This window comes from Triplophysa rosa, linkage group LG19, assembly GCF_024868665.1.
Source record: "Triplophysa rosa linkage group LG19, Trosa_1v2, whole genome shotgun sequence".
NCBI lineage: Eukaryota > Metazoa > Chordata > Actinopteri > Cypriniformes > Nemacheilidae > Triplophysa > Triplophysa rosa.
Window position 1 is genome coordinate 16,063,259 of NC_079908.1, and position 25,720 is coordinate 16,088,978.

Consider the following 25,720-nt stretch of genomic DNA (forward strand, 5'->3'; position numbering starts at 1 on the left):
TGTTTTACAAACTAATGAGAGAAGATAAAATCTCAAGCACTTTTATTAGGTTTGAACAGTATTCTTGCTTAGAATGCTGTTTGGCATTATATAATTATATATAATTTGCGTCATATATATAATTATATATACATATATATTCAAATTTGAATAACAAAACACTAGAAAAACAGATGCAAATTAAAAAATACAATTAAGACAATAATACCGAATTAAAAACAGGAAAAAAGAAACCGTCCAATACATTTCAAAATGGTCCCAGTACAGTTTAATATACATGTATGTAAAAAAGCAAGGGGAAAATGCTAGGCAACAGACAGGAATGAAATATAAATATCCTTACATTATGTACAGAAGGGTGCATGAAGAGGAAAGGCAAACGGAAACTTTTAAGGTTGGAACGTGCAGTTGTACTCGAGAGGAGATTAAAAATGGGAAATGATCAAATAAAAAAAGCAAAGGTTTTAGGAGAAGGAACACTAAAGAGAATCAGCCATTCCATAACATAAGAGAAAATTGCTTGCTGTCTTTCTTATTCTCTCATCCGAGGAGACGGTATCTTCAGCTCTCTCATTGAGCAGAGCGTAACATACATCATGGGAACGACGTGAGACTCCAGACAGGGCTTCCCCTCTTGAGCATAAGAACTTGATCGCTCCCGTACATTAAGAGCTTCGTTTTAAAAGGAGAATTCTCCAACTGCCCAAAAAACTGTTGCTTCCTTCAAGAAACGAGATTGTGGCCTTAGGAAATTACATGGAATGTCATAAAAAAGAACTGAAAACTGATAATCGGACATCACAAACATAGAAACAAACACGATTAAAAAGCATCCGACTACTCATTTGGGTCCTCTTACAGATTATCATATGCTGTGGATCGGCTACAGCTGTGAATGAATCAGGCTGGAGAATTCGGAAAACATGGGCAGACGGAAATATGCTTGAAGCTACTCAAACATGATGAGGCACATTCTCAGCAAACTGAACAGCACATCTGGAGAGGGATCCCGCCCGTGAGAGGCTGGTATTGGCACAGTGTCTCATGTAGAAGGGGGTCGGTGTTGCTTTAAGGAAATCAGTTGACAACAAAATCTATAAAGCCCTTGATTCACTTACGCAATATCTGTCAGAACGTCTTGGGATATAATTTCCTAAAATGAAGCCGGTAACACGGAACTACTTCCAAATCTGTGTCATAATAGATAGATCCATCGTAGATCTTCACAGAACATCATAGATCGTAAAATTAAACAATTACAAAGAAAATTTAGAAAGATATGGAATGAATAAGCGAGTGATGGTTTGATCTGGAGTGACACCCATTGGGTTTACATACATTTATGAGCGAACACATTTCATAAAACATACATTAGGCAGTGTTGAACCAGGGCCACATCCATCCGATCACTTTATACTATCTCTAGACACTAACATTCTTTTCACAGACATCATCATTCAACTTTTAGTCTTTTCACATGACGTCATTAGTTGTGGGAAGCCATCAAATTGAGGTACTTCCCCTTTAAGATGAACAACAGAACACTACTAAACATCATTGCGATCTTGCATCTTGTACGTATCGATTTAATTGGCTCAGTGGGGCTGGAAAGGCTCATTGACTTTTGCACAACGGCTATATGGGCAGGAACAGATGATCAGGTGATCACGTGACCACTCTTTTAGAGCTTTCTGGACGTACACGCTGTACCTTGCAAGTATTTTTAATCTGCCTCGGCGGGACCACTGAGGGTCATTCTGCTCAGAGGAAGAAAAAGTATTACTGTCAACCACAATCGTTCGGGCCAACCAACAGACGCCTGGGTGAGTAAAAACATCACTTCCTCGGTTACAAATACACAAGGTGCCATTCAAAGGGATTAAGAAAACGAAATTGAGCCTTAGTCTGACCAAAACTGAAAATACTGTCTGTATTTACTCCTACTGTGTAGTTTCAAAGCCGTTTGACTTGTTTTGTTTTGTAGAATGAGAATCAATTTGACAGAATAATACAATGAAAGGGGACTGAAGCTTTTTTTAAAAGACACAAAAGTACCATAAAAGCATCATAAACGTAGTCCATACAACTTGTACGATACATTCAAGTCTTCTAAAGTGTGTACGGAGCAGATTTTTTAAGACAAAATCTTAAAAAGTCCAACTTATAAAACCATCCAAAAAACTTAATTTTTATCAAATCTTTTCAATGAATTCAATAGATCTTATAAAGCAAAAGAATATATGTAAGCGGTGGTTTAAACTGCAGAGATAGTGTAAAAATTGTATGAACTACATTTGAATCATTTATAGTATTTCCACGTCTTTTTTTACCCCTGTGGAGTAATTACAAAAAGTTGCCACCAGTGCAATTCTTGTGTTGTGTTTTACAGATTCAAGTCAGACTGGTTTGAAACCATATGAGTAAATGACCTAAAAAAAGTTCATTTTCGAGTGAACTGTGCAAAAAAAAAAAAGAAACTATACAAAGAGCCTACAAGAACAAACTGTATTTAGACTGAGAATCCATTCTAATCGAAACCCTTCTTGTGTTAGTTTGATGCCGTCTTTAATCTTACTCAATTTTATCTTAATCTAGACTGACGCCAAACACAAACTGGATCTGACACACGCAGTGTTTGTGTAACAACAGATATTACAAGACACACACTTGACAAGTCTCATTCTGAACATCATCTGAGGGTTTAAGTCACGCTCCACACAAAAGGGTCCCTGTCGACAGCAAGGTGGTGCCTTCAAAAACGACCAGCTAAAAAGACATTATCAATCGAAAAGCACAGTGAAGTGGAACGCAATTGCATATGTGTAAACGCATCCATTTGTGCCGCGTTACGATCGGTCGATTCCGTTACGTGGCTACAGGCAACAGCAAAGAGAGATTGAGCTGCCATTCAAATACATTTCAGCCACTCAACTGCAAAGAACGAAGGAAACGATTTCTCATAAAAACACCCCGTGGAAAAAAACACCCTTATTTTGCCTCTAGCCACCGCTCTTTTGCGTCCGTCCATATAGCGGCATTGTAAAATACTTAAGTGTGTTTTTACATACCGGTAAACTATATTAGAAAGGTCACTCTAAAACCGCAGCAAAATGGCTTCTAAAACCAAACCAAACAAAATTAGAATAGCATATTTACACGGAGAAATGGGTAAGGGCCATATTAACAAGAGCAATATTACAAAATATTCAGAAAGGCATCTCTAATGGTGTTGTCTTGTTTTTTCCATCTTCTGCACCACTGATTTTGTCCTTGCCGGTCAAAGGATTTTAATTCCCTTTTTCTTTGCGTTGGCAGTCTGTCCGTTTCCCCAGTCGTGTATTTCTGCAATGTGTACGTAAGAGTGTGAACGTGAGTGCATGTCTCTGTGTAAAACTGGGAGAGTCTGTTCAATCGTCAGGTGGGCGTGGTTAGTGCGAGACCTGGAGAGTCTGTCCAATAATCATCGGGTGGGCGTGGCTTTACTTAAAGTTGGCGTAGTCAGAAAAGGCATCGACATATTCCTGAACCACTTTGTAGCAGAACTCATACTGCTCCTGTGGCAAACAAAAGGAATAAGAGAGACTTGTGATTGAACAACAGCTAACGTCAATAATGCGTTTTAAAATGCTTTTATACTACATTGCTATGGCATTGCTCGCAAGGACTGGCATTTCAGGTTCTCCAGATGCTAAATAAACTAACCAAGGAAAAATCCAGTTTCGAAGAGAACAGTGTTTTCTCACCAGTGTCTGCACCATATGCGGTCTCTGAAGTCTCAGGCTCTTCACCGTTTGAAAAACATCCAGAATGCCCTCTGCCTTCACACGCTCCAGGACTGTACTCAGAGCACAGAACGTCCCTGTACGCCCCGCGCCGGCGCTGTAGACACACACACACACCTATTACACAATGCTTTGAGGATATTAATGAGTTTCCTGCTTCTCTCGAAGGAAAGACTCTTAATTGGCTGACCCTGAAATCCCACGAGACACAGCAACCCAATATCAATCTTAGTTTCATCATTAGCTACAAAGAAAGATTTGGAGATGTAATGATGGGCAAGCTTTGGATGACTTCGGGCATTACCAAACCAATTAATCTTACTTGGCTCAACAAACCTTTGAGTTTTAGTACAGGTTTTCCTGCTTGTGCTTTAAGATTTTACGTTTGGCACTCACAAAGACAATTCAAAAGCGATGTGGTTGCGGCGCATGAGGGAAAAACAAAACTTTCCTGTAGGGCATTGTTTTAGTTCACCCAAAAATACAAATTCTGTCAATTTATTCACCCTCGTGTCATTTAAAACCTGTATATGACTCTTTCTTCTGTGGAACAAAAGATATTTTGAGAAATGTCTCAGTGGTAGACTTTACAATGTAAATCAATGGTGGCCAATATTGTTTGGTGACCGACATTCGTTAAAACATCTTCTTTTGTGCTCTGCAGAAGAAGAAAAAGTCATACAAGTTTGGAATGGCATGAGGGTGAAAGAATGTTTATTTCTGGGGAAACTATCCCTTTAATGACCATTATTTATAGCCAGTTGCAAATTGTAATTTCACTAACATCCTGCTTGCAGTGTACATTGTATCACAGAACATCATTGAGATTTTCTCCTTGATAACTATACACGCATGCTAAACCAGCAGACAGGACGTCTCTGCTGGGTTTTGGGTTGCAGGCTCCAGATTGGCTAAAAGAGGAGGTGTGGCTTGCCTGCAGTGCACAGTGATAGGGTGGTTTCCAGACTGCTGCTGTTGTTTCTGAACTGCAGCAATGATGTTGATCATGCCCTTCCCGTCTGAGGGAATGCCCACCTCTGGCCAGCCGTGAAAATGAAACTGCCTCACAGCGCGAGCCTTATTTTCCTGCCGAGTGAAACGCGAAGGGTCAGCATTGCACCGGGTGCACAAAGAAAAACGCACTATTAATACAACACTTAATAAAAATGATTTCTGAGAAAAGCTTACTCTGTTATTGGTGACGAGAAGGTCTCTAACAGTGTAGCTCTCGCTTTCTTCCTCTCTTTTCAGCTCAATGGACATGTCCCCACAAACCATTACGCCATCGCTATGCCAATACTGAGCACACTTCTCCTAAAGATTGTGAAAAAGTATGAAGACGGAGTTATTGGCACCAATATTATCATCAATATTTCAACAGTCTTTTTTTTTACAATAATGAAGTTCCATCACCAAAACCACCAGGTGTTCCATCATCAAAACAGCAAACTTTATGTTGCAAGTCCACATTTTAAGCACAAAGCTATACTGCATATTCATCTACCTGTCCTCTCTCCTCCACCTCGGTCAGCATTACGATAGAGCAGCTTCTCCATTCCCAGATCATCCTCCAGAAGTCCTCGATGGTGTGCTGCAGCGGCCCCTGACACGCCATGTACGAGTCCTTTTGCCTGTATCCCTGCAAACACCGACATTACTGTTTACGCGCCGTATCATTGTCGAGAAAATAGGCTTTTGTTTATCAGCACAGCTTAAAGGTCGCACAATAAATTTCCATTACAGCAGCTGTGATTATGTTTGATGTGATGATGTCACTCAGCTGCTGATAAGGAGCTTAATTTACACAACAGGAGGAGGAAGTGAAAAGGAAATCATTAAAAACAAAGCAAACAATGGTCCTCCACACGCAAGGTGTGGTTTTGCAACAAAGTGTGGAATGCTGCGTTTTAAATGGGGGTACATCTTTTACTCACATCTATAAAAGAGGCGTTGACGTAGTCTGTGTTCTCCTCCCCTCGTTTTACAGGAATAATCACTCTGTTAAACTCATCTGACAGATACAGGGAGAAAGCACACTGTAAACACTGAATGCACCGTACAGCAGCGTAATATTAAGAGACCATTTAAAAATTATTTTAAGTCTTTTTAAAATTGTCTCATTTATAGATAGTTAAAATGATCATTTTTGTTTCATTCTGTGAATTTTTAACAATATTTCTCCCAAATTTCAGATACAAATATCGTTTCTATTTGCATTTATTTGCAGAAAATGTAAACTGGAGAGACGGGTCAAAATGACAGAAAAGATGCACAGTATTTTTTCCGACCTCAAATACGGCAAATAAAACAAGTTCGTATTTACTTTGAAGACATACAACAGTAAATTTACCTTTCCCTTGAAAAAGAAAGTAAGGGATTACTCTTATTTTTTCTGTAATTTAATTACCCTTCTTATGTAATTAAACTAAATACTGTGTAATATATTCAATAGTGGAAATGACATCAAAATTATAAGTCTAACTTTAAAATGCATCCTTCTCACATTTGTATACTTTGGTCAGTTAATAAGAATAATTGATGTAGTTATTTAGTATTTATTTGAATTATTTAAATAAGCCGTTTCATATCTATCCTTGATTCAATTCTTATCAAGGTTGATGTAGGATAGAGAAAGTAATTAGTAATAAGTGATTAAATACTTTTTGGAGAGAGTCATTTGTACGGTAATCTAATGACACTGTTGAATATGTAATTAGTAACTAGTCATTAACTACTTTTTCAGAGTAACTTACCCAACACTGCATAAGCATGCTGTCATATACGCGAGTTCAAAAAAATATGGACACACAACTCACATGGAATGATTTGCAAAACTCTATTCTTCTTCATGTTGGCTGGCAGGTTCCCTGTTCTCATCTTGTCATTCTGAATTTTTATGGAGGTGAGTTTCTAAAGAGAATGATCAAAACCAGAAGAAAAGAAAACACGTGAAACATTTTAAAATGGTCTTGGAAGGAAAAAAATAAGTGGACAGAGAGAAATCCTACCTTAAACTCCGCTTCCAGCCCTCCACAGCCGGCCCCCGGTAGAGGAGCGTAGAGTTTACCCAAGTGAGACTCCAAAGACGTCACTTCCAACTCTGTGTCCCCATACAGATAGTGCTCCAGTAAAGCTTGGAATATGAACACATACTGCATCTGTAGAGACAGAGCAAGGTGATATATTAAAGATAAAAAACATCTGAATCCTTTAACAAATAGTTTACCCAAAATATTTGTATTATTAATGATTTATTTTAAGCTTTAGTCCCCATTCATTGTAATAGCACGCAAGAAGAAACCAGCATAGCCTTAAGAATTTCTCTTTTTGCATTCCACAGAAGAAAAAATTCGGCGAAATGTTCATGTTTGAAAGAAACTCTCATTACTGTTATACTACAACTTGTTTTGTCTGAGCTTACGTCGGTTTGAACCATCTGGCAGCGCTGAGCACGTATCCGCGTGACGAACCCAAAGACATCAACCTTCCTCTCCGCCGTCATCATATCCAGCATGGCGTCTATCACGATGAAGGTCCCGGTTCTGCCCACCCCAGCACTGAGATGTACGGATGAGAATCAGTCACTGGACATCACATACAGTATGCCTGCTGACATCTCACGCGAATACGCACCTGCAATGTACCACTATGGGTCCTGCATACTGTGGGTTGCATGTCTTGACCTTCTTGAGGAATTTGAGCATGCCGATGGGAGTGAAAGGAACTCCGAAATCCGGCCAGCTGGTGAAGTGAAACTGCGTGACGAGCCTCTGGGGCTTTTTGCCAGACAAGTCCCCCACCTGAACACACAGTCATAAATAAAGAAATAAACATTATAATAATTATATATCGAGTTAGTTATTCCTGTAGTCACATGCCAATAATGGCTGAAGTGATTGGTTGAAATTATGACTGACTACAAAAATGGTTTACCTGCTGAATGCAGAACTTGCGGATGGTGTAGTCGACCAGAACCATCATGTCCTCCACTGACACACGAATATTCCCGTACGTCCAGCATCCCTGATCCGGCCAGTACTGGGCACATTTACACTGCACGATATCAAGCACAGTCAAAATTATAATCACACCATGATCATAAATCTTCACAAATGCCCATCACGCTCTTAATCTATTATGCACGACTGCCAGAAAGGCTCGTGAAGTGAAAGATCAGCTTACTACCCCATAGTAACCCTACACTACATTGTGCAGATATCTCCGGGCATTTACCTCTTTCCTCTCTTTCAGATTGGTTACCATGACAATGGTGGCAGTGTTCTGTTCCCAGATCATCCTCCAAAAGTCATTGACCGTTTCCTCTTTTGGCCCTGGAATGCAAAATCTTGGGTTACGTTTACATTACATTACATTTATGCATTTGGCAGATGCTTTTATCCGAAGCGACTTACAGTGCATTCAAAAAATAAACATGAAAATATGTATGTCACGTGTTATTGTTCATAATTACTTATTTACCTTGTGCGGCAATGAATTTGTTCTTTTCTTGGTAACCCTGATTAGAAAGTGAAATAAGTGAAAAGAATAATTATAGTCGGCATATCTTTGGGCATGACCAGATTAAAATCGAAGGCCTTATGTGGCTCTCACGTTTATGAAAGAAGCGTTGATGTAGTCCGAGTCAGGAACGCCCTCCAGGGAGGTCAAATGCACCCTAGAATGATCATCTATATGGGGTAAAAAAATAACAAAACAAAAGAAAAAGATAGTTTGAATTAGGAAGTAAAACATCACATTGTAAATGTTACATTTATAAACCATTGATTTCCACGTAGGGAACTTTCTTCATAGGCCTCATAATTCTTGTTAAAGGGATAGTTCACCCAAAAAATGAAAATACTTGTATCATTTACTCACCCTCACGCAGTGGTGTAAAGTATTGGAGTAAATGTACTTAGTTACTTTACTTAAGTATCTTTTTGGCTACTTTGTAGTTGTACTGAGTATTAAAGATATTAGCAACTTTTACTCTCTACTTAACTACATTTTTGAACAAGTATATGTACTCTTTACTCCACTACATTTGTAATGACTAATGCAGTTACACATTACATTTTGCATGCCACCTATCTTATAATTAATATTGCCATTTACAGGGCAATGAAGGTACTACAATCTTGTGGATTTTGCTCTAACTTACAAAAACTTGTCAACATGGCTTCTTTATATGAATATGAGTGCAGTATCAGGTAGATGTCAATCGCTGGCGGTTTATACACGGTTAGCCCTTACCCGCTATTTCTACAGTAATATATTGGCAACACTGTTGCCAGCTAGTTACTGTAGGTCACACATCTACAAAAGCTCTTATTTTTAAAACTAACTCTTCCTAAATGTGCTCTAAACATGTTTGCTCAAAATTTGACCATGTGGTGGGACTATTGCCATGAAGTGATGTAAACCAGTAAAAAGAATGTATAGTATTTCAATTTTCAAAAGTGCTCTCACACTATATAGACAAAATATTAACCTATAGAATGAGTCGGACACAGAGAAATGAACAATCCACATATGAATCTCAACAATGGTGACAATCAACTGAACAGCTTCATGCTGCAATGCATGCTGGGTACATAGTACAAAACTCATTCATGATTGTTTGTCACCATTGATGAGGTTTGTATGTCAAGTGTCTAACTGTGTCTCAATTGCAAAGAAAGATTTTCTGACAGAGATCTTTCCATTACAACATGTGATCACTTTACCAAACATATCTTAATAAATCTTAAATGCTATATTATTATTATTTAATGATTGAATTCTTTCAGATGTATCTTCAGTTACTAAGCAAACATAAAGTTGCGGTTCCTGTAAAGTCCCTTTCAGTGTTATTGTATAAGTGTACATTTTAAAGCTACAAGAAAGTCAAAGAGTCCAACCAAAGCAAACACTGATCGCCATAATGGTGACTTAAAACATAATTGAACCACTATGAACTAGAGTTAAATCTCAATAAGATCTTACACAGATGACAGAAATAAAGTGAAAGTGGTGTCTGTAATATGTGAAGATGTTATTGATGTTTGTGTTTAATTATCCTCTGGTGAAATCTTGACAGATTTATTGTGTTCATCTGTTATTTACACTTGTTCATCTAAGACTGTGTGACTTAAGTGCGTTAATAGATTCTTTAATAATGTATCTTCAAACAGCCATTGCAGTAGTTTACTGTAAAACACCTACAGTAACTAGCTGGCAACAGTGTTGCCAATATATTACTGTAGAAATGGCAGGTAAGGGCTAACAGTGTATGTGAAATGAGGACATGACTGCAGCTGGCCATGAGGCCCAAACCAGCATGTCCAGTGCAAAAAGGCTTTGACTTTTTAATTCTACTTAACATTATTTTATTTATCTGTTATATTGAAGAGACCTTTTTGAAGGACTTTGGTTTACTTATGAGCACTTGAGCTTAAATGAGACTTAGGGTGTTTGTAATGACGTAGGTTATGGTGTCGACCATGATTTGTTGCAATTTTGAGGTGTTCAGTCTTATTATGATTTAAGAAAATAAATGCGATTGCTCTCCTCACGAATCAACTGTTTCTAGTTTTTCACTGACGTGTCTCTTAAGTGTTGAGGACTAGTGCTGCTTTGAGCCTACATTCAGTATGAGTAAAATACTCAAGTACTGTTCAAATCAGATACTCAAAGACTTTTACTCAAGTCGTTTTGAAATTGGTGACTTGTAACTTGTAATGGAGTTATTTTCACTGCAAGGTATCTGTACTTTTACTTAAGTATGGTTTTCAGGTACTCTTTACACCTCTGCCTCACGTCATTGCAAACCTGTATGACTTTCTTCTGTCGAACATAAAAGAAGATATTTTAAAGAACGTTGCTAACCAAACAATATTGGCCCCCATTGACTTACATTGTACAGATATAAAACCATTGAGACATTTCTCAAAATATCTTCTTTTGTGGGGTTTTTTTACAGAAGAAAGTCATATTCAAGTTTTGAACGACATGAGGCTGAATAAATGTTGACAGATTTTTCATTTTTGGTTAACTATTCCTTTAAAGTGTGCTTTATCAGCTCTCAGAAAGTAGCTGGAGAGTCTTACAGGGCAGGATGTTGATGTATCTGTTCTTCTCCTTGTTTTCCTCTTTTGAGGCAGCATCACATGAAGCCTGAATTGGACATACAGGCAACGACTGCAGAGAGAAAGGAAACATCAACCCTGTGGTTCACATGGCCCGAAAGCATGACAGAGTGATATATGGACACAATGTGGGCAGATTTGTTTTGGGACACGCTGTAGTAGCATAGCATCGGTCTCAAAGTGTGCTGTACTGGAAGCTGTATTTTATTTATTACATATGTGATGTGTGTCATGGTTGTGTGCACCTACGTTGAATTCCTCCCGGAAGAGTTTATTGTCATCAGCCATTCGACGGTTCATTTCCTCTTCCAGCTTATCGACAGGAAGGGGCGGGTACTTCCTGTTGGTGCTAGGGGAGCGGGCCAATAGTGGCACACTCTGAAGTTCTGTGAAATGGAGCAGGAAAGGAGGCATGAGGAGCGGAAAAGTGGGAAGCAATGAGTGTGAAGATAGAGACGTATCTTTAGCATATACATCACACATAATAACACTACATATCGCTGATGTCCTTCTGAAACCTCATATCTCCATTTTTTTATTTTTGGCATAAATCACCATTGTTAGTCACCATTTATGTTTGTAAATGGGTTTTGCAAAATAAAAAAATCAACTTTGATAACACAGTATTTAATCATTAAAAAGTGCAGCGTTTTTTTCCATTTCCTGAAAAACCGTGACTTGACAACCAAGGTTTTGGAAAGACAGCGAAAATATGTATGTTAAGGACAAAAAGACAAACTAACAGATCGCAATCAGGACATAAAAACAGATTAGTATTAATATATAAATATACTGTATGTGTCCTATGGTGTAACATAGCAAAAATGTAGAAAACAAACTGTTAATAATATATTATTTTATATTTAAAAGACGTATATTTATAATATAAAATAGCATAAGAGATTTTTCTTCATTGTTAGTATTTTTCCTAAATTTTTGCAGTCACACCATAAGACACATTTTTTGTCAACTACCCAAATACAGTAAAAAAAATCAAGACACCACTCCAAAATATTCTGTTTTTCTCAATTTTTCCAGAGCAAGCTTTATATGAAGAATGACTTGCAATTTGTCCTTTGACAAAGTTGTATTGGTGCACCAGTAGGGGGCATCACAATACAATTCAAGGTACAAATCTAAATGCTCATGCTATTGTGTGTATTCATCTTATAAACCAAACAAATGTTCATTCAGTGTAAAAATTATTTTCATCTGACTCCAATATATTTCTTATTTAAGTGCTTATATTCACAAGAACACTTACAGAAGGATACACACCCACACAGAGTTATTCGTACCTGTGTCATCAGCTCTGCCATTGGTCAGCCGGAAAGAGTTGGAGTGGCTCCCTGCCTGCTTGTACTTCTTAAACCTGCCACAAGTGAGCAGAACAACAAGCCAATCATTACCATGGTAACTGGACAATTCAGTCCATTGGTCCCCCGCTGCTTTTGTGGGTTTCCTGATGAATGGAGCTTACTGCATGGGCTTGAGCACATTTTCTCAATTGTGTATGTGTGTGCTGGCATTTTATGTCCAAATTAAAGACGGCAACGGTTGGGATTTGGTGTGTTTACGGCGGGATTGATATATTACTTATATATTAAGCCTGAGCAAGTTGCATTATACTTTACATTCCTGCCTTGAATGAAGTCATATTTTGGAGGAAAGACATTCTGCATTGAAAATGTAAAGCAGGTCATCCATTAACATAACCGTATATATATGTTATATTAACACATACATACATAGTTCAAATTAGATAAGCATAAGTGTAAACTATAAATGCTATAGCAGTTAGACTATTAATGTGTATGTAACTTTGGAGACGGTCCCTAAATTCACGACTATTGAATGTCCACAGTCAAACCAACTGTATGCCAGTGGACAAATACTGAATTTATAAATCTGTACTTGCATAATTTGGCAAAACTAAATAAGACTTTGAAATAGTACAAAAACTTTTTCGTTTTGAAGCAATGGCCATATGTAAAGACGCATCATCACATAATGTGCATGTCATCACCTGCGCGCACTGCATGATGTCCGAGTATGTCACAGTAATTCAGCAGTAATTCAGCTTTCAGGAATAATTCAGGAAAGTAATTCAGCTTTCCTGTGGCTCAGTAGTGAGAGCATGGCACTAGCAAAGCCAAGGTCATGGGTTCGATCCCAGGGGATTGCACATAGTCAGAAACAAAATGTATAATACAATGCAATGTAAGTCGCTTTGGATAAAAGCGTCTGCCAAATGCATAAATGTAAATGTAATTAAATAAATTAAGTATTAAAAAGGAAATTTCCAAATGACTCCTGTAAAGTTTGTTACAGAACACTCCGAAGGCAAAAAGTTGAATCTGCGTCTTGTTTACTTTATAGCGTGTTTGATTCTGTACTTAACGAGGCCCCCTGGTGGTGCAGCGGCCATACGCAACCTGCGTAGTTTGCATATAGGAAGGATCGGCTCTGGTTATAGTAATTGTCATAGTGTGAATACTCCTTAAATGACTAAAAACGTCTGTTTGGTGTTAGTCTGTGACTGACCTTAACATGTACAGGACGATGATGATGAAGACGATCACCAGAAGAGAGGATAGGGCGACCATCACAGCCATGATCGGCGTCTCGTCTTGGTTTAGAGGACAATGAGTTGTTAAAAATCGCAGTTATAAACAGATTTTATAGAATTATATAAGGAGCTGTTATAAAATAAAATTCTGCCAACTTCTCTTGACATACATGTACGTATGTGTGGTTCATAAATGGAAACAAAAAAACACCTCAATTCAATTGAAGCGGTCATATGGTGCGAACACGTGTTTTTCTGTGTCTTTGGTGTGTTATAAATCGCCCATGCAAGTATTAGACACGTAAAATTGCACAAATGAAAGTGTCGGAACAAAAGATGCATTCTATCTAAAAGCGAATGCTCACCCAGACCTGCCTGAAACGCCTCGTGTAACCACACCCCCACAAATCTACGTCCGTTTGTGGTATGATTTGACTAAGACCGCCCAAATGTATACGCAAGTAAGGTGGCGTACCTGTCAGTACAATTGCTTTGGAACCTGATGTTCCAAATATGGTAAGAGGCGTTACATTTCCGTCACACGCTTGCAGTATTTGACCAATCACTACGCACTGGTTAACTGGCCAATCATAGCACACCTCGCTTTTCAGAGCCATGAGCTTTGTAAAAAATCTGCGCGTTTCAGAGAGGCGGGGCAAAGAGGAGATACAAACATGCAGGGTGTGTAGAAAATACAGTGTTTTTGAATCTTAAATTGTGTATACACATTGCATTACATCTAAAACAAACGATAATATTCGTTTTAGCCGTGTCATATGACCCCTTTAAAATATCTGTAAAAAGTAAAACGGGTAGCTGAAACGTACCTTGCCCGTTATCTTCATTATCTTCATCAGTTGAAAAAACAGAGAAACAACATCAGCAAACCGAAACCTTAATACAGTTCTTAAATAAACAAAGGTATACATTTGCTTTAAAATGTACAAATACTTACTTGAAGGCTGGTTCGATTCAGGCTTGGTGGGACCTGTATGATCAAACGGACTATCAGTTTCGAACTCTGAAGGAGTCTGAGTGGATGGCAGATCGGGTGACGGGCTTTCTGCTGTAGTTAAAACAGTCGTCTCGTGATCCCTGGTGCTGTTGGTGGTAGGGGATGGCGACCCATCAGATGGGGTTGAAGGGGAAGGTGAAGGTTTAGTTGGGACAGACTTCGTTGGAGTGGGAACCAAAGGTAGGTCGGTGAAAACTTGTGGGTCCACCACGGCTACAGAGTCATTGAAGCTCACAGGTACAGGGGACGGTGTTATAAGTGAGGTGTTTGATGGGGGCTTCTCGGTGACTGTGACTGAGGGTGTTGTGGGAGGAGGGCCTGTAGGTTTGGTGGTCGGGACTGCACCTGGGAGAGAGATTGTTAAGCTTTTAGACAACCGTTAATGTGACAAGAATCTTCCCAAAGAGGTTTTACACAGGTTATAAACAGGTTAACCAATGATGCTAACAATGCCAACATGAAGAAGAAGTGAGTGAGATACTGCATTGCACAATTTAATGACATCTTTGAATTAAAAGGATTAATCTGAATTAAAATGTATGATACCATTATAGTCAGTGTAGGTAAAATAAAAAAGCTTGGCAAGCAGTTCTGGATCTTTCCCCATTCAAGTAGTTAGGAACTGAACGTGCATGACTAGAAAACAGCTGCCTGGGGCGTTTCCAAGATAGCCGCCAAGCTGTGCACGATTAATCGCGATTACCAATAAATCATGCTGAAATCGAGCTGGCTCTGGCTCATTTTTTTATGCGTAGCTTGTCCGTGAAGCACGGCTCTGGGATCAGTAGGAAATGCTGCTCGATGTAAAAGCAGTGCGAGTTTGAGTCGTTTATAACGTGCATTTAAAAAAGCAACACCCGTCATACATGATCATTATAAATATACTTTATTATCATAAAAAAACCTGAGGAGGCTTGAGGATCAGTGATAAAAACATGCCCTTAGGCATTTCCTAGAACTACGTGTGTTATGGTCTTCTTCTGCAGTTAGGGCTGTGCAATTAATCGAAAATTAATCGTAATCGGCAATTTTGGCCTTCAACCATTACAAAAACAAAATAATCGAGGTAAAACGATTATTGTGCCGCATTCCATTTTGCAAGGATCCTCTCTTTTCTTGTGGTATAAAACCACAGCACACAGTTTTCGTTTAAAGTGGTTCAACTGTGCTATTTTCCTTGCATTTATTTTTCAGTTGAATTCACATATTAAAAGCCAAGCTTTCAAATTTTTCTGTTGTTCCAAACGTTAAGGAGTAATCGTGTTAAATAATCGGGATCTCAATATTGGCCAAAATAATCGTGATTATGATTTTTGTCATAATCGAGCAGCCCTATCTGCAGTGCGTATTTGGAGTTTCTGCACGAGAGCGCCCTCTGGCTTTCAGGTGCAGCAGCATTTTACCGTACTTCACGTACAAGCTGTGCATAAATCACGTGATACATATTTCAGTTAATCGTGCACAGCCCTACCGCCAAGTGAACAGACCTGCCCACACCACAACCAGGCATGTGAGGAAATGTGGTATCCTCTAGGCAATTCCTGAGAAATCGCCTTGGAAATACAAGCTGCAGGGTAAATCCTGAGGATAACCGGGACGGCCTCAAGATGTTTGAAGTAGTTTTGATCATGAAGGCTGTTAACTTCATGTACTATTGCAGAAGTATACCTGCTATATCAGTTTCTGCTCGCTTAAAGAACTTGGCAGCGTGACACTGCAAATTGCGTGTGATGTTTCTCATTTGTAAACTGCTCTAAATAAAACTACATATACATGTAAATGCTAAATGACATTTACATATAAATTTATGTAAATATTCACCAGTTATGTTTCAACCTAAGCATCAGTGGGATGCTAAAAAAACTGACTTTAAAAGAAATTCAGTTTGTTTTTGGAAAAACAAACAAGATATGTTTACGACAACACAACCAGTTAAATACCTGGGTTACAAACGCTAAAATCAAATATGGTGACATGTCGATAACCTTAAAGGGACAGTTCACTCAAAAATGACAATTCTGTCATCATTTACTCACCCTCAGGTTGTTCCAAATCTATATATTTGTTCTGATGAACACAGAGAAAGATATGTCAGTAACCAAACAGATTTCATCCCCCCTTGACTGCCATAGTAGGGAAAATAAATCAGTAAATGACGACAGAATTTTCATTGGGTGTACTATCCCTTTAAATCTCATTGGTTCTTATGTCTTGTGATGAAATATCATATGACTATGATATACTGTATATATCATATAACTAGTCACGAGAACCAACTTTGTTTATGTTCAACTGAATGAAGTAAGTCATATATCAGGCATGAGAAACTATTCCTTTAAATCTGACTAAATTTGACATTTTGACGATTTTCATTTGACAAAAATGTCTTTGTTTCAACACTGCTGTCTGAATGTCCACTTCACATCAGTTTCATTTTTACACCAAATTCATATTTAGATATATTTTATTCACAATTAAAATGTGAAAGACTTGAAATAAAGGGCTTGCCTGAAGGGTGAGAGACATCCTGAGCTGTGCTGAGGGCCACACAGGCCACCTGTATCAGCAGGAGCAGAGGACCTACACCCATCCTGCCCTGAAACACACACAACACAAACATTAAGTCACACAATTCAGTCGCAAAATCGAGCATCACTTTACACCTTCTCAACAGACCAACAAGCAGCATCCCACTAGCCATTGAAACCCAATTTAGGTATGTCACACATGCTGACACTGATTAACAATGAACTAACAACTGCAACTGACTAAATTCGGATGAAATCTGTGGAATAAATTATACAGTCACACACCGATTTAGAGAAAGTTGGTCGCACATTCACCATGGATACATGCATTTGAGATAAGTGACTTCGATTTGGCAGAGAGAGAAAAGATTTGAATGAAATCCAAGGAGGATGATGGATTATCAGTTTTTCAGTGTGAACAGAATCTCATTGGTCACGGCCAAGGATATCAGAGTTTGCCCACTGACATCAAAGATGACAGATTTCAACAATCCACGGTTCTACAACTTAGAATTGGGAAAAAGGGCATCGCAAAGGAATAGTTCACCTAAAAATGGTCCCCATTGACTTGACTATATAATGGGTCTCATTTATCAATGTAACGTAGAAACGAGTGCAGATCCGTGCACAGAAATCGTCTTACTACAGTGCTTCATGTTATTCATCAAACATTTGTATACCGCCAATCTCATCGTACGAATGATCATACCTTGATAAATTTGGTGGCTGAAATTGGTTGTAATTTACATATCACGCCCCTATAAATTCAGGGTGTAGACGCCTCACCCCTAGATTTTGCGACATGGAGAAACGTAATACGGCCAAAAAGAGGAACTTTTCCGATTTAGAAATAAAAGTTTCACCTTGAAAAGCGGAATCAAAAGAAAGTAAATAAACAGTTTGGAAAGAGATCGCTACGGCCAACAGCGTTGGTGTAATGAACCAAACTCCAGCAGAGGTTTGTATTTTTTTATTGCATATTTATGTTTTGTAAATATGAGCGCACTAAATATTTTTATTATTATTAGTGTTTCACTATTATTTTTAGACTGAAAGTATTGTTGTTGCTTTAAATTAGTTTGGTTGTATAATGCATTTCAATTTAAACAAAATTAATTTGACTTCAGTTTGTTTAAGTTACATTAATGTGTTAATGTAAAAATGAATGTAGATATAATTTACTGATCATTTTTAGGGCCAAATTATAGAATAATGTTTATATGTAAATGTTTTTATACAGTTTTCTTCATTTAGGTGAAGAAAAAATGGTCTGTGGCGGAGGAGACAGATGCATGTTTCTAAGCAGATAAAGGTTTAAAATTAATGCTGCTAATCTTGCATTTCAGGCTCCTTAATTCAAGCACACACAGTTTTATGTTTGCTTCATTTATTTTTTCTGTTTCAGATCTGTCAGAGGCAGGACCAGCGGTATGAAGGTAAAATCGTGCCTAAAAGATTTGCATGCGCAGGATAACATTTGTAAAAGCATACGTGACATTGCAAGCATAAAATAAATTTGCATTCGCAAAAAAGTTTTGTAAAGGTGTAAATCAAGCTGCAAGCGAAAGAAAACAAGTTTTGCAGCATTGTATCATTTTTCGTAAGCGTAATTCATGTGTTGTGAAACGGCAACTTCATATTACGTCAAATAATTATGATCTGTATTCTTATGACCTCCCTTTTTTCCACGCTTACACTTTTGACACGTTTTTTGCGCTGAAATACGGCCAAAAGCATTGCGAGTCTGTAAACAGAGGTGTGCAAACACAATGGTGTTATGAACTGCAAAACGGATTCATCGCGCAGAACCTGTCTTTCTGTATGTAAAATAAATCTGTTGCAAACGTCGTGCCTTCCTGGCAGCGGTCTTCCTCCCCCACAAACCGGCCTGGAACTTGCCACACAAAGCCAGGCAACCTCGAGCTGTGACCCAGTCTTCCACCCCATCGAACATCGCAGTTCGCACAAATAAAAACCACCAAAGCATGCATGTTTTCTGTTTTCATTAAAATGCATATTTGTCAAACAAAGAACTATCATCTTGCAAATAGGTAAACTTACCCATTGCTTGTAATTGATTATTGTATGTTTTTAAATGTTTTACTTTTAATTGTGCATTTTAATTGGGGATAAATTATCTTAGAAGTAGCCTAAAAGCTCATGAAAGCTTTTTTTACACCAAAGCACAAACAATTAAATGATCATATAATTAGGCTAGAAAAGAAAATACTTTATTTTTTAATGTTACACTAAATGAAAAAAACCTAATCTTTCTATTTGTCATTATTCCTTTTCAGGAATAATCAAAAGGGTAAAGCCTGCACAGACCTTCACCCGATCTCAAAACTTGCGTACACGAACTGAGACATGTCGTAAGATTTGATCGTTCGCGTGTTGTGAAGTAACCGAGATATCACACTCTCCTATTCAATATAGGACTTGGTCTTGTTTGACTAGAAAAGCTGAGGTGGAGTAATGGAGTTACTTACCTGGAGAAACGAAACCCGCATCACTCACTCATTCGCACAACGATCTCCTGCAGACATGGAGAGAAAGAGACAACAGTGTTAAACATCGAAATATACACATATTAATCACAGTTTTATTTTAATCTGAAGTTCCAGCCTATTCAGAAACACGTGCAAAGCCTCATCGCTAAAACAGAAAATAAGTCAGTTCCTAGATGAACAGCAAGTGTGGACTTGAACCTTATGCAGTCAATCTCACACGTTAGTCACAAGTTCTACATAGACTCCACTCCATTTAGACAGATTTGTCAATCCAATTTGGAAAGGTTGACACATATCAAACTTCCTTCTCTGCTGACAACCATGCACATGACTACGTACCACACACTAGACATTAGCAACAGTTACCAAACAAACATCTACGTGTCTTTATTCATCCGAAGGACAGCCTGCAGATTTGGCCCGAGTGGATTAAACTCGCAGTTTCAGTCGGTTTGATGAGGGAGCAAAAATATAATCACAGAATTTGAAGCCAAAGGTCAGCGTGAAGCAGGCTGACCATCAACCAGGGCTGTAATCCTAGTGGTGTCTCGCTGACTAAACCGTGATAATCCCAGTGCCAATCTGAAGAGTCAAACCTTGAAATAATCCAGCCTGTCTGCCACTCATCAAGCAAGAGCATCCGCGGTCCTGTCGCTCTGAGAGCGGGCCAATCAGCTTCCACCGGTGCTTGGCAACCGCTGACATCGAAACATCAGCAGGTCACGCCCAGTTATCCACCCGCTGCCTCTGAGGAGAGCTTTCAGTGTATCAAGAACCAGTCTGAGCTGTTTACATAAGAAATTCAACAACTACACCACCTTCACGTAACCTCATAAAATATGATTAATCGTAAAATTTTTGGGTGAAGTATCCCTTTAAGGTCGTGACCAACTAGCTGTGAAAAACACGGCTGTAGAAAACAGCTCTACATCCTTTCAGTAACTGTTGGTCAATTTTTCTTGTTCTGAATGAGCAAATAAAAAGAGATTCTTTGGGCATTACAAGCTCTTCAAAACACCACACTGGCCTCTTGCCCCCTCTCTAGAGTTCTGTTTAGCCCACATCTATATACCCATTGCTGTCAAGTTGACCACAATTACAACCTTATTTTCCAGGGCACAAACCATGTCAACCGACTCAGTCTGAGAGTGATGCCGCATTTCGAACTGTGCCTGTCCTCACCGATGTATTTTTCCTACTCATTAGTGGTGTTTGCTAAGGCAGGCATTACTATTACTATTGCGCATAATTACGGTTAGGGATTTGAACAAACATATAGTTATAAAATAAGTCATTCCACAACGTTTACGCAACAGACAAGTAATGCTACTAATATTAAAGGGGTCATATGACACGGCAAAACAAATATTATCGTTTGTTTTTGATGTAATGCAATGTGTATACTAGGGTTGGGCGATGTCTAACAAATTTGCCTCGGACGATGCCTACAGTGAAACATCGCGATGGACGATGACATCGGGGGGCGAGGCGGGGGTTATATCAGTTTGTTAGATGGCCATCTGCCAAAACATTAAAAACAATTACTGTACAGTATATCAGGACTCCAGACTGCGACCAAATCGCATTTTGCGCCAATTTTCAAGACAGCGTGAGAATTTTTACAAGTACTCGCGCATGTACGACCTGCAAATTTGGAATTTCTTCCAGTTGTTATTTCATGTGGAAAGACGAGTAGATCTTGAGCCCACCCGTGTAGGCTGTGTGTGTGATTAGTCAACACGTGTCACTGATGTTTCCCGCTGCCATCGCGGATGCGCACAGTTCATGTCGTCATTTACGATGTCATCGTCTATCGGACCAACCCTAGTGTACACACCAGTGTTTCTCAAACCGTGGTTTCACCTTCTGGATATATAAAGGGGTGAAAAAAGACGAACACCTAGAAAAATAATATTAGCGATTAAAGGATATGCTAGAAGGGCAAATTTAGCTCAAATAAGTTAAAATGTGTAGGAATTATAACTGAATTATTTCTGCATGCAGTAGAACTTTCCTTTGACATTTACCTCAATTGGGGGCCAATGTTGTTTGATTCGCAACGTTCTTAAAAATATCATCTTTTGTGTTCTGCAAAAAAAAATTGTCTTGGTTTTCATTTTTGGGGGAACTATCCCTTTGGGTTCTTTTAACTTGGGCCAGTAAGCAACCACCTAGCAACCACCAGGAACACATTTAGCAACCATGCTAAAAAAACACTCACATGTTTTTTTTATGTGCATCTCTAGTTTAATTTAAGATGACATAGCGTGTTTGTCTGGGGAATATCTCTCGAGTTTGTCATGCTTCATTAGCTCATTTTGAGCTATGAATGACTCCATGTAAAACTGCGACTTCAGCGTTAATCCTGAAGGAAACAGCAGGTATTTCATGCCAACATCTGATCATTTCCATACAAAGACGTTACACTCACACAGCCACATCCTTCTCTGACAATATAATCAAATCAGACTCTACACTGCGACTGCAGATTCCACGTCCACAGACCTGTTATTCTACTGCCAAGCGTGAGCATTCTACATGCTCGGAGGCCTGAAGTGAAGGGCAAATCAGAAATCAGTTGAGACATTTTTGCTATTCCCTACAGAAAGCACTATTAGAAAGAAACAGCACTGTGAGACAAATCTAAATTTGATGCTAAAAAGTTCATTAGAGAATCAGTTGGTCTGTATCTCATCGCCCTGTCTGGATTTGGCAGGAAAGCAGTAAAACCCAAGAGACCACATTGCTCCCTTCCTTCCGTAGCCATCTGTTTGATTGCCTGCCAGATCCGTCATTTGGCCCAAAAGAGCCACACCCTCACCTAACACATCAAAAAAAGCAAAAGAATATGTCTGAAATGTGCCAGGCGATCACATAATTCCACTTTTGTTGATTCCGTTGAATATGCATATGCAAGTTTGCATCCATTTTTTTGGAGGGAAAAGATGAGTCAGTCCTGTTTATCATACTGAGGCTATAATGAGTTACAGAGGAAACGACACACCTCTAATATATGACACCCATAATAGGGGTTTTCCTCTGAGATGTGATGTCATTCTTAAGTGCACAAATGGCCTGTCTCCAGTTCCACAGCGCTCATGAGCACCACTGGCTTGTTCCTGAGTGACAGCACGCAGCACAATCTCACGATTTCTAGACAAACCAAAACACAGACTTGGGACGTGTCCAAAAAAATCATCATTCTATAGAGAAAGTTACACCTCGATTGCACGAGACTGCACCTTAGTGAGGACTGAGGAGAAAGAAACCTTTCTCAACACTACAATGCAGTAGGGCTGCAACTAACGATTATTTTTTCGATTAATCGGATAAAATGACATTACATCTTTTGCTTATAATAAGTAAATCAGATATGGGAAAAGTATACACAACTGAACTCATTTGCCTTCTCCCAAAATGTTGTTAATATCTCCATAATTAACACACCTGGTGAGTTGATTCATGTGTGTCATATTGGAAGCAACTGACAATAGTCTCTCCCAAACATGGGAGCGAGGGGAGGGTCGGCCAAGGAAATATTTTTTTGTGCCATGAAAAGTGAGATATTTGTCATTCAAATGTAGTGAAGTACAGTAAAAAGTAAACAGAAAAAGTAATACTTAAGTACAAATACTCAAAAGTGTACTTAAGTACAGTACTCAAGTAAATGTACTTCGTTGCCTCTGAACTAAATAAACCTCCAAATCAGGGTATTTAGCCTATTATGTACTTTGCAAAGTGCAAACGCCACAAATTGGGTTTTACTAATATAATCTTTAATTTTGTCATTTAAAACACCTCTCCCCTTTAAACTTTAAAACTGCGCAGCTTGAAGAGATGCATGCAGAACACGTCGGACTTTAAAACTGCGCACCTCGCGCTGCACGGAGAGACGCATGCACCGAGAGACACGTCTGACTTTAAAACTGCGCAACATGTGCTGCACGGAGAGACACACCAGACTTTAAAACTGCGCACCTCGCGCTGCACGGAGAGACGCATGCACCGAGAGACACGTCTGACTTTAAAACTGCGCAACATGTGCCGCACGGAGAGACACGTCTGACTTTAAAACTGCACAACATGTGCCGCACGGAGAGACGCATCCACGGAGAGACACATCTGACTTTAAAACTGCGTACCTCGCGTTGCACGGAGAGACACGTGTGACTTTCAAACTACGCTTCCCACGCTGCACGAAGAGACGCATCCACGGAGAACCACGTCTGCATTTAAAACTGCGCAGCTCATGCTGCATGGAGAGACACATCTAAAACGGTCATTTTAAAAGGGAAGAAGACGCGCTTGATTTACAACTGCGCAGCTCTCTGAAATTCGTTGACAACGAATTTCATTATCGATTATTATCGATTAGTTGTTGCAGCCCTACAATGCAGAGCAACGAGGTTGCAAATTGCACAAAATAGTTCCTTTTAAAAAATTTGTTTAAAGATTGAGATTTTACAATCCTTTGTGTTGCTCAAAGAACAGTTCAACAAGAATATACAAACTATTCTTGTATGAAATAATATAATATAAAGTGCAGTTCATAGATTTTCATCTGCAAGAAAGGTCATTCAGGTGTGGAATGACTTAATAAAAACAACTTTTTTGTAGGATAATAGCGCAGTATCATATAATGTGCTGACAGGAATGAAGAAGCCATTCTCTGCTTGTATCAAAAGAAAAGAGGCATTACGAAAGCTTCCTGTGTCATGAATTGGCTTTAAAAACCTGTTCTGCTATAAGAACCTACACACTATACCAATAACAAGATAAATAAACAATGTTTAAACAGCAACAACAGAAAAGAGTTGAAATGAGGAAGGAAAAATACTGCAAAATATTCTATTTAATTCATTTGAATCGAATAGACACCTGGAAAACCATTTTGGCTAAATGATTGTTAAACTCATTTAAATAATTAAACAAATCTCTAACCCCAAGTGAGATGTCAATCCGTCTAATTTTTCAGTAATTATTTCCCTCTGTAATATTAGAGGGGTCTATTTGAACTTGAATAACAGTCCTTTCCAGTGTGTTTCTTTCAAATAACAAAATTTACTAAAAAAGGGGCAGAAAGGTAAAAAAAACTGTGTCGCTCCAATCTTTCTTTTACAAACTGTGTCAATAAGGAAACGACGTCACAATTGTTACATTACGGTATTGGAGCTTCAAAAATGGCACATTCAGTATATTGCACATTATTCATAATTTTTAGATATACATCTACAGATAAAGAAAACAAAGGCATAATAACAAATTACGGCTCTTACACCCAGGCCAGTACTGAACTCCGGTGTGCATCTTGTCCCATACCACACCCAGTGGCGGAGCCAGACAATTTTCATAGGGGTGGCCAGACTGAGACCATAGCTCACACAGGGTTAGCACAGAAACTGATATCATCTTTTTTTCCCCCCATGTGGCAAATCACTGTGGATCTAGTAGTGTTTCTTAGTCACTCACTCATTTACTTAAACAGGCAGTGATTGCCATGTAGAATTACATCATGAAGATCCACATAAGCTTTTTAATGTATTACTAAACTGATTAAAAAAAAAAGATCTGAAACAGTGTGGCATTGCAGAAGGTGGTGTCTTTTTAATTGGTGATAAAGCTCACACCATAATGACAATTTACACGACATAAGAATATACCAAATGCACTTTTATCAAACAAACATTACAATATCACAGAACACACTCAAACTTACATAAGTCGTATTCTTCGGTTAAAATGATGACACTAATATGTCCTGATATCACATCAAAACCACATTTTTGAAGTAAGTTTCTTGAAATGTTATCATTTAATGCAAACAGATACAAACAGTAACACTGCAGTAACTTCTGGATTGTGGTTGGCATCCTGTAACCTACCTTGACATCCACTTTGCAGAGCACACTCTGGGGGATTGCACTGATACTACACTGACTGACGAAGTAGGAAGTAATTTTCCTCTTCATTTTGCCAGAGAAGTGCAAAACTAAAATATAGTAACCTTAACATTATGGGCAAGCATTTCAAAAATATTCCTTTGCAATACTTTGCATATTATCATTTGGCTGCCAACAAAACGTTTTATTTCCCTTTCAAGGATATGACACAGACAGACCACCACGCACCACCATTAAGCTAAATCAGCACTGAAAGTTGACTTTACTTTTAATGGCCTTCTACAACGCT

The 25,720-nt window shown here is 38.6% G+C and overlaps 1 protein-coding gene across 3 annotated transcripts in view; it reads right to left on the bottom strand.

Annotated features, from left to right (window-relative positions):
- Positions 1 to 77: 77 nt before the first annotated feature.
- ptpra (protein tyrosine phosphatase receptor type A) overlaps positions 78 to 25,720 on the bottom strand; it is a 32,109-nt gene continuing 6,466 nt past the window's right edge. For 2 of the 3 annotated variants that reach the window (XM_057359641.1, XM_057359640.1), the window contains exons 2-23: positions 19,511 to 19,557; positions 17,002 to 17,089; positions 14,434 to 14,838; positions 14,306 to 14,326; positions 13,454 to 13,538; positions 12,208 to 12,281; positions 11,159 to 11,295; positions 10,871 to 10,961; positions 8,394 to 8,470; positions 8,262 to 8,298; positions 8,016 to 8,113; positions 7,716 to 7,835; positions 7,416 to 7,582; positions 7,204 to 7,339; positions 6,791 to 6,940; positions 6,599 to 6,692; positions 5,717 to 5,793; positions 5,287 to 5,421; positions 4,971 to 5,096; positions 4,717 to 4,868; positions 3,744 to 3,879; positions 78 to 3,554 (exon numbers count right to left, since the gene is read on the bottom strand). In XM_057359641.1, the coding sequence (XP_057215624.1) occupies positions 3,480 to 3,554; positions 3,744 to 3,879; positions 4,717 to 4,868; positions 4,971 to 5,096; positions 5,287 to 5,421; positions 5,717 to 5,793; positions 6,599 to 6,692; positions 6,791 to 6,940; positions 7,204 to 7,339; positions 7,416 to 7,582; positions 7,716 to 7,835; positions 8,016 to 8,113; positions 8,262 to 8,298; positions 8,394 to 8,470; positions 10,871 to 10,961; positions 11,159 to 11,295; positions 12,208 to 12,281; positions 13,454 to 13,538; positions 14,306 to 14,326; positions 14,434 to 14,838; positions 17,002 to 17,089; positions 19,511 to 19,531 (2,502 nt within the window). In that variant the 5' untranslated portion in view covers positions 19,532 to 19,557 and the 3' untranslated portion in view covers positions 78 to 3,479. The remainder of the gene's footprint in view (positions 3,555 to 3,743; positions 3,880 to 4,716; positions 4,869 to 4,970; positions 5,097 to 5,286; positions 5,422 to 5,716; positions 5,794 to 6,598; positions 6,693 to 6,790; positions 6,941 to 7,203; positions 7,340 to 7,415; positions 7,583 to 7,715; positions 7,836 to 8,015; positions 8,114 to 8,261; positions 8,299 to 8,393; positions 8,471 to 10,870; positions 10,962 to 11,158; positions 11,296 to 12,207; positions 12,282 to 13,453; positions 13,539 to 14,305; positions 14,327 to 14,433; positions 14,839 to 17,001; positions 17,090 to 19,510; positions 19,558 to 25,720) is intronic. The other variant, XM_057359639.1, reaches the window with a different exon arrangement.